General features: G+C 29.3%; 1 protein-coding gene across 2 annotated transcripts in view; it reads left to right on the top strand.

The window, feature by feature from the left end:
* LOC107453729 (uncharacterized) overlaps positions 1-14,391 on the top strand; it is a 46,720-nt gene extending 32,329 nt beyond the window's left edge. For both annotated transcript variants that reach the window (XM_043041899.3, XM_043041900.3), the window contains exons 12-17: positions 1,712-1,964; positions 3,000-3,033; positions 4,213-4,357; positions 5,177-5,415; positions 7,180-7,336; positions 8,438-14,391. In XM_043041899.3, the coding sequence (XP_042897833.2) occupies positions 1,712-1,964; positions 3,000-3,033; positions 4,213-4,357; positions 5,177-5,415; positions 7,180-7,336; positions 8,438-11,531 (3,922 nt within the window). In that variant the 3' untranslated portion in view covers positions 11,532-14,391. The remainder of the gene's footprint in view (positions 1-1,711; positions 1,965-2,999; positions 3,034-4,212; positions 4,358-5,176; positions 5,416-7,179; positions 7,337-8,437) is intronic.
* The last annotated feature ends 430 nt before the right edge of the window (positions 14,392-14,821 follow it).

Here is a 14,821-nt window from a genome sequence, read left to right as displayed (position 1 = left end):
CATTATTTTGCACTTTATGTATCAAATTGTATTTTTTTAAACATATTTAGTTATTATTGATTTTTCTTAACATCCATGTTATTATTTTCAGTTCATTTTTTATTTTAATAAATAATTTCAGTTTGAGTAAAAAAACAATTTTAATGTAAAAGAGTAACAATTTCAATTTTTTCTTCAGTATAAATTCTTACTGCATGTGTGTAAATGTTTTAATCACTTATAATTATGTTAGTTTTAGTCATAACAATTTGTGAAATATTTTGATTATACTCTGGAAATCTGAGGGAGAAATTTAATTTTTTCTGGGGAATGATAACCCCATAGTTAGCTAAGTTCTACTTATCCTCAAACTATTGTTTACATTGAGTTATGTAATGCCATATAAGTTTTAGGGAAAACTCTGTTCAAAAAATTAGAAGTAAAATAGTTAAGAATTTTTTTTTTAACAAAATTATCTAACAACTTCATGTAAGTTTTGCTAGATGGTAAAATTCCATTCATAGAAAACTTTTATTAAAAAAAATCTTCATAGATGTTTTTGGCAAAAAAAACTTATTAAATTGTTAAAATATTAAAATTTATCACATAGTTAGTATCATTATCATTTTAAAGGAACTACAAATTTTTTTTAAAGCAATGTAAAAAGAATATACTAATGACGGATATATCTTATTCTGTGTTTCTATTTGCCATCAGATTTCTATTGCATAGAAGAATGATTTTATTTCCTTGCCTGTATAAATGCATAACATTCTCAAAAACAACAAAAACGATCAAATTTTTAATTCAAATTTTCTTCTGTGTAAAATTTGTACCATTTTTATTTTTCAATAAGTTTAATAGTATGAATAAAAACTGTTCTTTCTAAAAGCTTACAATATCAGAAGACTACTGCATACCTAGGCTATAAAAATTTTTTGCTTAAATTGCCAGTAGGGGCCTGTAAATATTGAAATGAGCGCTGTTAAATACTGATTTAGTGCACTCTCAAGTTTTGATGGTAAGCTGCAAAACCCCAACTTCGGCAAATAAACAGTGTCAAAAGAGATAAGAAGGGGGGAAAAGCACATTGCTTGCATTTCAGAAGAACTGTGAAAAAAAGAGAACCAGTGATTAATCAAATTAAAAACTACAATTGAATATATGAAGAAAAAAAGTAGGCATGTTTAACGACTAATCACTTAATACTTCTGAAAAGAATATTTTGTTTCTGAGAATAATACTCTGCATTTTACTTATTGAATTCTTGCTTATTCGTGGAAAACAACCCCATCAATGCTTATTTGTGTTTAATTATACTTCTTTGATAATAATATTTAATCTTTTTGATTCATACTTAACATAAAAGTGTTGATGTATATAATGTCAATGTCTTTTTTTTTTCCCCTTTTTAATAAAGGTATAGATTTTATATATTTGCTTTAATATGTATTCACAAGAAGATCTGTTGTGTGTTGCGAGTTTCATTCTAACATGTACCTTGGAAACTGTTTCCAGCTGGGCACATAAATTATGAGATTTTTCGAGCCCTTCTGCGTTTATGTATGTTATTCCAAGAAAGTTTATTATATTAACAAAGATTTTGAAATAAATCAAACTATTAGTTTATTGCGATAAACCATGAGAAATAAGCATTAACTATTTGAATATATTTTACAGCTCCTTCATTGTTTTTAAATGTTACTCAAATTTAATTTTACTATTTTTCCAGTTCTCAAAATATTTCTCAACCTGGAACACCATTGGCAGATGAACCTGCTGATAATGATGTAAGTGATAATAGGCCAATACAAGCCATTAATCAAGATCAATATACTAACAAAAGGAACTACGATTATCCCGGGCACTCGAGGTATGGCCGTGGCCATCGTGACAATTATCGGCGACATAAAGAAGATTCTCCTGAAGTTCGAGCTATCAGCACAATTGAGACTATTGGTACTACGCGAGGCAGATATGGAACAGTAAGTAAAAAGAACAATGACTACATTCATTTATAACAAAAATAAATTTTTTTTAAAATTATTGAAAGTGATCAATATAAAATAAATAGTTTTTTATTTTAGGAGTTGAGTTAATCATTTCTCTAGCGAATTTATTATTTTTTATCAATAAATATTCCAGGGATAAAAATTAAGAAAATTTTTTATATACATTATTCCTCAAAAAGGTTAATTTAAAAAAAATGAAAAAAAGTATAATGTAAAAATCTGTAATGTTCAAAATTATGATGGAAAATAATAATTTCGTTAAAAGCAGATCAAGACCAAAAAAACATGTTAACCCTTTTCATTGGTTGCTGGTCCAGAAAAGTCGTAATAATTTTATGGATGTCAGAGTTTAATTTAAAGCCCTGTATTCTTTTTTGCAGTGTTAAATTAACTTAAATAAATTTGTAGTTTAATATCTCTACTGATTAATTAATACAATTACTTGATATGTTTATGTGAAACAGTTTTTAATTATTAGTTTATTTTTTCAAGCAAATATTCAGGGCACTACTAAGTTGTGTTCATTACTTGATCAATTTCCTTGTTATCCAATTTTTAGTTAATTTGATCTGTTAAAATTTAATTAGATGATTTACATATTAAAGAAAAAAGAATTATCATGTTGCAATATGATAATAAAATATTTATTAAAAAAACATACTTTATTAAAAAATTTTAATAAACCACTGCAGAGGAATAACATTATTTACCTAATTAGTTAACCAATCAGTTAATTAACAAATTAGTTTATTAACTAATTAGTTTTCTGATTAATCCAAATCTTCTGAAGTTTATTTTCATTTTTAGTTAATATCTTAATAATAGATTATATTTTTTAAAATTGCTATTACATGAGATTATTAGACTAAAGTAGAATTGAAATAAAATTTTAATTGGGTTTTTTTATAGTTTAAATGCACAAAACATTGAATTATTTGTTATTTATTTTATGGAGAAAAAAAAATTTGAGCCGCCTTTAAAATGCTAATTTTATCTTTGCTTTTTCAGAGACCATTTCGGCAACATTTCACAAGTCAACGTGGTAAGTTTGGTTAATCATACATTTTATGTGTTATTTTAGTTAACATAATACAATTTTTTTTATTGTTACATTTTAATTATGTTTTAAATGATAGAGGTGATTAAGTAGCCATAAGCAAATGTTTATGGCTACTTGTATTAAAATATTAAAAACTGTATTTTGTAGATGTATAGTTTTTATTTCATGTCTTAAATAACTTTAAAAAATTAATGGTAGAAATAAGTAGTCAGCAAGGTTCCAAGTAAATTGGTCTAAAATCTTTTATTATTATTTTTTATAAAAATTCTACTGCTGCATTTTTAACTTTTCTGTATAAACTATTTTGGTTCTAAATTACAAGCAAGAAATATATAATAGATATAGCAATGTATATAACAATAAATTATTTTACATTGAGCTTTTACTTAAATTCTTTGCAAAATTTGCAGTTATCTTGGTTGATTTTATGCTTGTGTGTTGTAAAAATTCACATTAAAATTCGAGTTTAATGAAATTTTTTCTCACAAAACACTATATTTGACAAATTTTCTCTCAAAAAGTACATTTCCATGCTGATTGAATAAAAAAATTAATTTCTCCTAGTAGTGCTGTGGCATTTTAAAATTAAAATCAAACAATTAAAATAAATAATAAAAGAATATTTGTGAAATTGTTTGTAACTGGAAGTAGTGTGAGTATATAATGCAATGGAATTGCTGTAAAAATATCAAAAGAAAAGCAGAGGCAAAAACTCTCTAACAACCTAGAAAATAATTGATTGTTCACCTCTCCAATTTCAACTGAGGAATGTCTAGAATAGTGTGTGAATTGGATAAGTTTTCAGATTACTGATAAAAATTTTAAAAAATTCAATTTTATATTTTGGATGCAATAAGTTCAACTCTATGAACTTTTAAAAGCCAAATGAAATTTATAAAGTTGTGTTTGGGTTCTGATCCATAATGTCCAATCCTATAAATTAAAAGGGGAAATTTTGACTTGTCTTGTTATTGCACTGAGCTCCTATTTGTACGTGCTTAAGGGGTAATTTTTGAAAAAAAATGTTTGATATACCTATAATAAGATCATAACTATTTTTGCATTTAGTTATTGTAATTCTTTAGCTCAATAAACTTTTTATTTTATTTAGGTATTTTAAAAAAATATTTTTTTCTTTCTTAAATATTGATTATATTGCAGATGATAGAGGCGATTCTTATGGTCAAGATGAGGACTATCATGGCCGTTATGATAAAAGACATCATTCAGACAGAGGTGGTTCGCAGAAAACACATAACACCCATTATGACAGGCCACCAAGAATGTCAAGATACCATCCATCTGGGTAATTGCATCTTTTTTTTTGGTAGTGTCTTAATTGCTGTTTTGCATTGAAACTAGGCTAACTAGTTTTTTGTCTTATACATGTTTTTTTTTTTTATCATTATTATTATTTTAGTCAAATTTTTTAATGCTATAAAATATGTAGTATTTTTTTTTTCCTTCAAAAGTATTAATGATTGCAAAACAATGGCCTGACTCAGTATAATCAGATTTTAGAGTGATTAGAATAAAAGACTGGCAGACCAGTTCAAAAAATAGTTTGTCTTTGAAAAATCTTCAGTAGAAAGCCTTGGCTCATCCTGAGTTGTCGTGTCAAATGTGATGATTAATAAACCTATTGAATATTAATAAATCTTTGCCGTTGTTCAAAAGTTTCTGTAATTTAAAATAAGATTCTTCAAAATTATTAGAAATAAAAGCAAAAGCATTTTTATCTTTTGTTGTGAGGGGTCCATGATTTTATTAATTAAACTGGTTTTATCAGTTTTCCATTTGATTAAGTAAGACTCTTGTATTGTAACCTGTTATAAAAACAGCAAACTCCTTATTATGTTGTGTTTATATATATATATAATCTAGTTTTTGAAGCGGATAACAGTTCATATTTCTATATTTTAAAAATATTTCTAAGTTTTTTTTTTTTTTTTTTTTTTTTTTTTTTTTTTTGTAAATTTTCTCTCAGTTTGAGAATACTTCTAGAACCTGGAGTTTTATTTTTTGTTTAAAATATGCACAAAAAAAAGATGTTTTCAAAATGTCATGATTTTTAGGAACTTTGCTTTATGCAGTGTACTTTTTGCTGATCTAATTATATTTTTAGAAATGTTCATCATTATTCTGAGAGTGATCATTCCCGCCATGATTCTCCGTACAACCTTCCTCGCCATAACGAAGAACCAATGCACAAGCATCAAGACAGATATAGGTCACCACCCCATTCTGTGCCTATTCCTGCTGCTTTGCCACCTCCAGTTTTCCCTCCTCCTCCTAGTGTTCCTTTACCTCCTCCAGCAGTTATTGCAGCTCCACCTGTATATCCCCCACAACCACCTCCACCAGGTATGCAATTTCCTTTTTTTCTTTCCATATATTTTTACTTTTTATTAATGATTCAAAATTCGTTAAGAAAAATAACTTTTAAGAAAAAAATAAAAAATATTCATAATTGAAAAGGGGATCTTTTTTATAATGTGAATAATCAGTTTTTAAAAATAATACTCCTGTTAACAACATTTATGCCCAAAATACATTGTATTTAAGAGCAATTTTTAAAGATTTTCTTCAGTGTAATTCAGTTTACTATGATTTTCTTAGTTTTATTTCTTACATAGTATTTAAAGGGGTATCTGTGCATCTGGAAAGCTGTCGATTTCCACCTTGATCGAAATTTTGTCATGGAAACTCACAGCTCAAAATAGATTTCAGCCTTTAATAATGTCACACGATTTGCATTAACATGATTGAAAAATCACTTGTAGTTATTCATATTCGTGCATTTTAAAAAATATTCATAAATATTTATATTTAATGTTATTTTCATATTTTTTCTCTATTTCATCTAAGCATCTCTTTTTCACTATGCATATATTCATAGATGATTGCTCTCCGGAAAAAATCTGTATATCCAGATTTTTCACTAACCGTGATCCGGAAGCTTCCTTAAATCCAGGGTCCAGAAGTTTCAAAAAATCATCCATCCCATTTACGCATAAAAATTCTTGAATATTTTATTTAAAAATATTAGAACTAGGATTTATACTTGGCATCTCTTTCATTTGTAAATGTTTTTTCTTGTAGAATTATAAATGTGATTATAGATAAAAGTAAACTTTTACATAATTATTCATTTAAATTATGCTGCGTGCAATTTATTTAGAATTTCATGCATTGAAAATGTCAATGATTTGAATTTATAAAAACCAAAGTTTTTGAGATACATCATTAATGATTTTACTCAGGGAATTTTCAGGATTTTTGAATTGGCTCACAATCAGCCCTGATATATTTTAAGAAAGACCCCAAAATAAAGAGTAGATGGTTTGAAATACTTGTGTTTAGTTGTAAGAGTGTTCTTGTACACAGTATAACATAATAATCAAATAATAAATATATTTTTATGTGTAGTTAAATTAAAATAATATTGAAGCAAAAGGTTTAGTCAACTAAAATTGTTTGAGCCTAATGAAAATTAAAAATTTCAGTAAACCCAATTTTTTTAAATCATCTCAGTTTGAAAAATTTTTTATTTAATGTTTGATTTTTTTTTTTTTTTTCAATTATTTATTTCAATTTATGTATATATTTAAAGTTATTTGATTGTACATGAAGTGATGTTGATACTTTTGTTTCTTTGAAATTAAATTAACATAGTCTCTAGAATTGATCTTTTTTAAATAACAAATTTGAATTTCATCAGATATTAAAAAATTTAATCTTTCTGAATGTTTTTAAAAGGCATTATTAAATATTTTAAAATCCATGTTCTAATTTGTATGTTTGCTTTAATTGCTGGGGGGGGGGGTTCAGTTTGTTTAGTAGTCTTTTTTACTACTTTTGTTTTAATTGGCTAATTAAAGAAAAACCTGCATAAGTCATGTAAAGTGTTTGGTAGAAGTCATGGAAAATCATAGAAAGTCATTCATTTGAAAACTATATTTAAGATATGTGTTCATTCTAAGTAACTTTTTGAAGAATTATCAGAATTTTTGATGTGGGTTATCCTTTTTTGCTTCCAATAATTTTCAATTGACAGTAACAATTTAAAAAGTTTACCAAATGCCTGTCTACCTAATAATGGTCTAAAATGTGTATTTAAATCATTAGGTGCATCTCCTATTGACACCTCACATTTGGGAGCTCAACCACCTCCTCCAGGCGTTGGACCTTTGATGCCACTACCTCTTACAAGTGAAAACCAACCTTATATGAGCCGTCGTTATGAAAGTGAAGATCCTTTAAAAGACTCTAAAAAGGATGAAAGGTAATTTATAATCTACTTCTGATTTTCATTCTTAATTTGGTATTTATAAAATACAGGGGACAACATGAGGGAAAAACCTTTGGTCTACTAGCAGATCCAAACCCTCACTGCTACAGTTAGTTAGTATTATTATAATTATACTAAATGCAGTAGGGACCATCGCTATTCCGGATAACTGATTTTTCCGGTTTTCTGAATCGCTGCAAAAAGCCATTTTTTTATTGTTAAACCCAACTAAAAAAAATTATTTTTTGGAAATAATCTTAAAAAGAAGAAAAAACGATGAAGTAATACACTAATAATTATTTCCAAAATGATGGTAAGGTGAACATCTTTCAAAAAAGAAAGAAAAATCTTATGAGGGAAAAAAAAAAAATTTTTTTTTAATGGCGGGAAAATTTATCAAATTTCGTTCCGGTTTTTTGGTTTCCGGATAACGGGCAGTGTACTGTAGTATAATTTCTGTTCTAAAATGCACATGAATCATATCTTAACAAAAAAATTGGGTATAGCATACTCTTAATTTGTTTATTATGTATTTATCAATATAATATTATTATCAATATATTTTAAGGAAATGTAAATAAGGAAACGGTTATATAGTTAATAACTATAATTACACATTTTATTTTAATTTTGTTGTAACAATTACATTCAATGTAAAAAGTGCACTTACATGATTCCCAGCTTTCGTGTATTATGCCGTAGGTTACAAAATATTTTTATCGTTCAATGAAGAAGATCTGTTTGGCTGAATTTCTGTATGACATAGCTCAAGTAGCAAGACATAGTAGCAAGAAAAAATTTAATTATACAAAAAATTGAGATGAAATTTTAATCACAATGACAATGAAGTAAATTTATAAAAAATTGAATTTTGTGCGAATGAATATATGCTGAATAGAGCTTTTTCTAGCATTAGTATTACTGTGTAATAAATTATGTTTTATAACATTTTACATTCATGAAACTCATACTAAATAGTATTAATTATAAAATAAATTAATATATTTATAATTCACTCTATGCAGTTATTTGTGTAATTTTGACTACAGTTGTTTACTGTATGCTTATTATATATTTACTTTATATCTTTAATAGGAGTATTGATGATCGTTTGGAGGCTTTCCAGCGTGAGCTTGAAAAGCGTGATCGAAAAGATAACAGAGATCGTTTGTCACGTAGCAGGAGTAGAAGTTCTGGCCGTCATAGATCCCGATCATATTCGTCTTCAAAATCCTGGTCTCATTCGGCAAGCCGAAGTTTGTCAAGAACTCCAAGATCGAGGTCTCGTACACCTTTCTCTAGTAGATCGAGATCACGCTCTTATTCCTACTCTAGATCAAGATCTTGGTCAAAGGTCAGATCTTATACCAGATCCCGTTCTCGCTCCAGGACGAAGTCCAGATCTAGATCGAGATCAAGGGTTAGACGAAGGAGATATTCTCGTGAGAGGCCGCGCTCTCCAAGACCTCGTTCAAGAAGTAAATCCTATTCTCCCAAAGAATATCGTGCCCCTTCCCACAGAAGCCTTCCTTATTCTGGAAAGCACTCATATTCTTCACCCCAGTATGTTAGTTCATATCAATCACAATATGGACAACCCCCAAATATTCTCCCATTGCCTGTTATGAGGCCTCCACCTTATCATATTCATCCAATTCTTCCTGTTCAGCCAATGCATACTCGACCTATGGATCATTATCCTGTTGATAGAGCTCCTAAGTATGCTTCGTTAAATGATCAATATCCTGCCTATGATTCATATCCTACTCACAAGTATCAAAGATATGACAGAGAGCAAAGAGGATATGAGAAAACTGGGAGTTATGATAAAAATATTAGATATGATAAAAGGCAGGACTATTCTAGACACGAGGATGAGGAGGCTCCTCATAGAATCCCTGGTTGGGTTGGTGAGAGGCCAAGGGAATATAAACCAAAATATGGAAGACCTAGAGATCAAAGAAAAGAAATAAAAGAATTACCCAAAATCCCTGAGCATGAAATGAGAGTTCTGCATTCAAAAGAACTTGATAATGAGCCTTCTTCTAAAGAGAGATTAAAAGAAGAAAGAAAAGCTTCAAAACCTGCTAAAGAGAAAGAAGAAAAAGTCATTAAGCATAAGAAGCATCATCACCATCATAAGAGCAAGGATCTTAAAAAACAAGAAACTAAGGTTACTTCTTCTGCCAATGTTGAGAAGGAGGCAGATCTATACAGAAGTAAAACAGAAGAATTTGAAAATGAAGAGAACAATGAAGTGCCTGCTGTTGAGGCTAAGGTAACTAAAGCTGCAGAAAAGGTGAAAGATAAGAAACACAAACATAAGAAGCACAAAGTTGGAGAACAAACTGTTAAGAAAAAGAAAACTGCAAAGAAGGAGAAGAGTGAAGCAGTAACAAGTACTAACACAGATGTACCTACAAAGGTAAAGAAAAAGAAGACTAAAATTAAACAGCCACCACCTGAAAGTAATATTGAAGAACACGAAGTGAAGCTTGAAAAGGCTCCATCACCATTACCTGAGTCAGTAGAACCTGCAGTTGATCCTGCAGAAGCTGTTGTTCCTACTTCTGAAACTGAAGCAGTTGACAAATCTCTGGAAGAACCTGAATTGAAGATTCAGGTTGATAGTGAGACAGCTGAATTCATCACAGAAGAACTAAATGAAGAAGACATTAATGAAACTGAAATGAAAGATGAAAATGATGCCGCAGAAACTGGACATATTGAAGAAACTGTTAATAGCGAAGAAGAAATTGAAGAGGAAGAAGAGGAGGAGGATGTTCTTAGAGTAGATGTACCCGGTTTATCTAAGTGGGAACGTGATAGTGGAGCTGAGGATGTTGAGGAAGATGCTGTGAGACCTCAAAGAAGAAGCTCTGTAGTTGTTTCAAAGGAAGAAACACTTCCCTCTGAAATAATTCAAAAAGCTGAGAAAGTGTTCCTTTCCCACCAAATGAAGCCTAGAATTGACACAAAAGATGAAAGTGATGATTCAAAAGATTCTAGTGATGAGTCTAGTAGTGAAGCATCTCCTGTCAAGCAAAAAGACGGTGTCGAATTGAAAAGTGTTGTCAAGACAGAACGCCTACCCAAAAGTGAACTTCGTGTAATTGTTTCTAAAGAAAAGCGATCTGTTCATTCCAGAAAGGAAGATAGTGGTGCAAGAGACGAGTCCCAATCTAGAAGATACCAGCGTGACAATAGGGGTCACAGTACCCGGCATAGAGATGACGATATTGCTCCTCGGAGAACCATAACTTTGCATTCTTCAAATGCAGACGAGAAATACAGAGAGCCAAGAGAACGGGTTTCTCAGCGTAGAGACAGAAGATACAGTCCTAAGCGGGAAATTGTCACGGGCAGGAGCAGTTCTAGGGACCATAGCTATAGGCATGAGTCGGGATACAGGGATAATGATACGATTCGAAGGGAAGAAAGAAGGCGGAGGTTTGCGGAACCTGAACCTAGGCATGACAGGCAAATTGAACATAGTCGATTAATTGAAAGGTCTGATAGAAGAAGGGCCCATGATGATGGTGTATCTTACTCAAAAAATAAAAGAGAGGTTCGGTCGTCTGAACAACCACGCAAATCGGTTAAACATCGAAGGTCTCGTTCAAAAAGCTTTGAATCTTTAGATAGCTCTAATTCATACAGCAAGAGAAACGAAAGATCTAATTTAACAATTAAAAGTAAGGAGCAGCATCGTGAAAGAAAGGATGATGATCGAGCCCGAGCTGAACGAAGTGAATCCTTGCGAAGAAAACATTCCCCGATTAAACCCCCAGAAAAACACTCCAAGCCTAGTCGTAAAGATGACTTTGATGCTCTGAAATTTGAACCTGATTATGATGAATTTAGTGATGTAGAGGAAAAAGAACCAGAGAAAGAACGCTCTAAAAGAAAAAGCGCAACACCAGATACTAGTAGAAAGCGGATAAAACTGGAAAAGGGTGATGAATCTATCAGCAGAAGGATTACAAGGCATAGCATTACCAGTAGTGCTAGTTCTTCAGCGGTCAGTGCAAGTGATTCGTCTGATTCTGATGATCAGAAAGTTAGCAAGAGTAAAAATTCAGATTCTGAACACAAGCAAAAGCATAAAAAATCACGTCATAAGAAGCACAAGAAGCATAAGCACAAGCATAAAAAGAAGAAAAGCCACAAATCAAAAAAGAGTGAATAAAGTTATTTGAGAATTGGGACTTGCTTATCTCAGTAACCTAAATATTTGATAAAACAATTTGTATATAGTGTGAAATTTATTTTTCTCACCTCAATAAACAATTTCCTAAATGATATGTTAAAAAAATGAGTCTGACTCATTATATTATACTATATTATATTGCATAAGAACTGCAAATTACATCATTTTGCTCATATTTATAACCAAAGTATCCAGTGTAGTATTCTTATTAGTACCTTCAAATGGATGCATTATTGATAAAAGAAACTGACTCTCACAGAGTTACAATATTTATAAGAACAAGTACTTGTTAATTTGTGTTTTTCTAATTTCTTTCTCGTTTTAGAGAAAATTGTGTGCCGAAATCACTCATAATCTTTCAAACTTAAGGAACAAGACGAAGATTTTTCGACAGTCAAGTTGTGCTTTATGGACAAAAAGCTGTGATAATTCTTGGTTAAAATGCTAGGTGTTTTTAAACACTTTTTGTAAACTAGTCTGCTTGAAAAATGATCGACAGTTATGCTAAGTGAAGAATCACTTAAGAGAATGAATGAAGTCCAAATGTCTACTCATTTGTCTAACTGCATGTTTTGTTAAATTTTTGTTATTATTTTTATTCCATTTTACTTACAAGTGTTTTACTCTTTGTTTGAGAATTGATTGTGATTTGTGTACAAAATAATAATAATTAAAATAGTTGTTGATATATTAGTTGCCAAGAATTGATCGTGATAACCTACATATATATGTCAGTGGCATTACCATTTTAATGATAAAAAGACTGAAGTATATAATAGGACTCTCAAATCATGGAATAATATTTTATCTTAATCAATAACAGGGCACCCAAATAGATTCCCTTTTATTCTATAAGTCTGTTTCTTCCCCTTTGGTGCTTTTTTATCAGTTCCCCCCCCCCCCCCCAATGAAAATAAATCAGCCAAATGATCTCTTTCTCCTGTTTGATTATTATTTTAAATATAAAGCAAAAATTCGAGTATTATATTCCTTGCAAAAAAGGGGGAAGAGTAATAAGCTAATTAAATTTATCAATTAACGTTTAGAAACAGTTCACTCATGATATATATTTTTGTCGCTTTGAAATATTCATATGTCATTTCTTTATTTAAATTAATACTACTAATAAAACTTTAAAATTTACATTAAATTACAATTGTTTCAAATATCTGATTTTATTTACAGTATTTGAGATTACAGAATTTTCAAGGTTTGATTAATTTTAAGGAGAATATAACTTAGTATAAAATTTTTATATTCATGGATTTAGGGGGCATTCTCTTATTTTTCAAATTTCGGTAATAAATTTTGTGGGATGGAATTTTCAAATTCAAAATTTAAGATTAGTTTTTTAAAACAATGACTGAATTTTGTACTTAGAAAAGATACCATCCACGAAATTTTCTTTTGATTTGAAATTATGAAAGCACTTGTTAATTAATTAAAAAAAGTCTTGAACCTAATTACTAATTCTAACAAAAGTATTGAATCAAGAGAATTATCTAATATTCCCCATTCATTTATTTTCATTCTGTGCATGAGTCATGCTTATAGGTACTATATTATGTATATAATATTGTGTCTAAAAATATGATTACATGTTAAAGAATGTAATTTTTGTATTGAAAAATAATTAGTAATTGAAAAAAATTTGGTTCTATTTTTACCCCTCTTTGATTGGAATATCTGTTGGGACCCTATAGATAATTTGATTACTCATTGCTATAATAAGAACAATATAAATTTTAACTATTTAAAATAAATTGAGGTGCCCAGGCTAAGAATAATTGATCTCAACTGACATTTGAATTGCTAGATCTCTGTATGACTAGAAAAGTTAGTTTTTTTCTATGGGCCAATTTTTATGGTGGAAAAAGAAAGCTTTCCCGCATTCGATTTCATATAATACTTCATCATATGAAATATGGATGGTGTGAGTACACTGTCATACATTTTTCTCAAAATTTGAAGTTGATAGAGATATCCTATTTTTTTCAGGGTGCCTCAATTTCCCGTTACGCTTAGTAAAATTATAAAACAAAATATTGCAGAAAATTTTTTTAGGAACTTACATCACCTTCTTAATTATAAGAGAGATCCAATGTTTCATGAATTCAAAAAACATTTGAAGTGGTATTTACAAAAAAATTAAAACGCTGCATAAACAACTAAGCTGTAAGTTACAAATTTATAACTCACGATTTCATAGTGTTTGCATGCTCTGACAATTTTTGAGTTGAAATAGCAATTTTATTTTAGATGTCTAAATTTAAACTTTTTTTTTTCAAACAAGCTTTCAGAAGCAATAGTGATTTAGTTTAACCCATAGCTATCAATACTCTTTTCACATTGTTTAACTTCAAAAAGTTAAAATTCTATAGTGGGAACACATCCACAAAGTTCAGAACAGCTCTTAAATTGTTCAATGTAATGAACTAAAGTTAAACAACTCTTGAGATATCTAACTTTAATAAAGATGCAAATAATTGGATAACACAAAGCAATTTGAAAGAAATTTCAATGACTTGCTGAAATAAATAATGTTATTTTTTTCCCAACTAAACTAGGTTTTAAAGTTAATGCTATATTCTGTATTATGTTACGTCCTTAGACAATGTTTTGTTGGATCTGACTGAATAAGTAAACACTAAATATCTAACTATGCAATTAGAAAGCTAGCATGTATGTTTCTAATATTTTTTTTAAAAAAGAAATATATGTATTTGTTTTTTTAACTATTATGTATTACAGTTTTAGTTTATCGGAGAAATACCATGAGCAAAAATGTACCCATGTTATCTGTCATTTGTATTGTATGTTCATAAAGTGTTATATTTCATATTGTATTAAATCATTTGTATAATAAAATCACTTTCCAAAAAAATACTTTTTTTTTCTTTTGAATGGGCACTGGAACATATTAATTGAAGAACTTATTGGAAAGTATTGTGTACCATTACTTTTTTTCATTTGTATGGTTTCATCATAAGCACATATTTTTCTCATTAATCTTTTTTCAGTTACTACCGTAGATTGCAGAATGTTACTTTTATGCATAAAAATGAGAGTTTTATTTATCTTCTCTGTACAAAATGATTTTTTAAAAACAATTAAGTATGTACTAAAAAAATCACATTGAGAAAAAAAAAATGTCAGATAATTTTGTTTTCCAGCAATCTTGTGTCTTTTTTTCATCTGTCACTCGATCAGGTTGTGATTTTTCAGTCCTGCCCTATTTAATACTAATGTGTTGTATTTCGATGGCATGT

Source organism: Parasteatoda tepidariorum, chromosome 7 (assembly GCF_982258835.1).
Source record: "Parasteatoda tepidariorum strain Cologne lab strain chromosome 7, Ptep-v5.0, whole genome shotgun sequence".
NCBI lineage: Eukaryota > Metazoa > Arthropoda > Arachnida > Araneae > Theridiidae > Parasteatoda > Parasteatoda tepidariorum.
The sequence above is the reverse complement of the archived record's forward strand: the minus strand, read 5'-3'. Positions and strand labels throughout refer to the sequence as shown.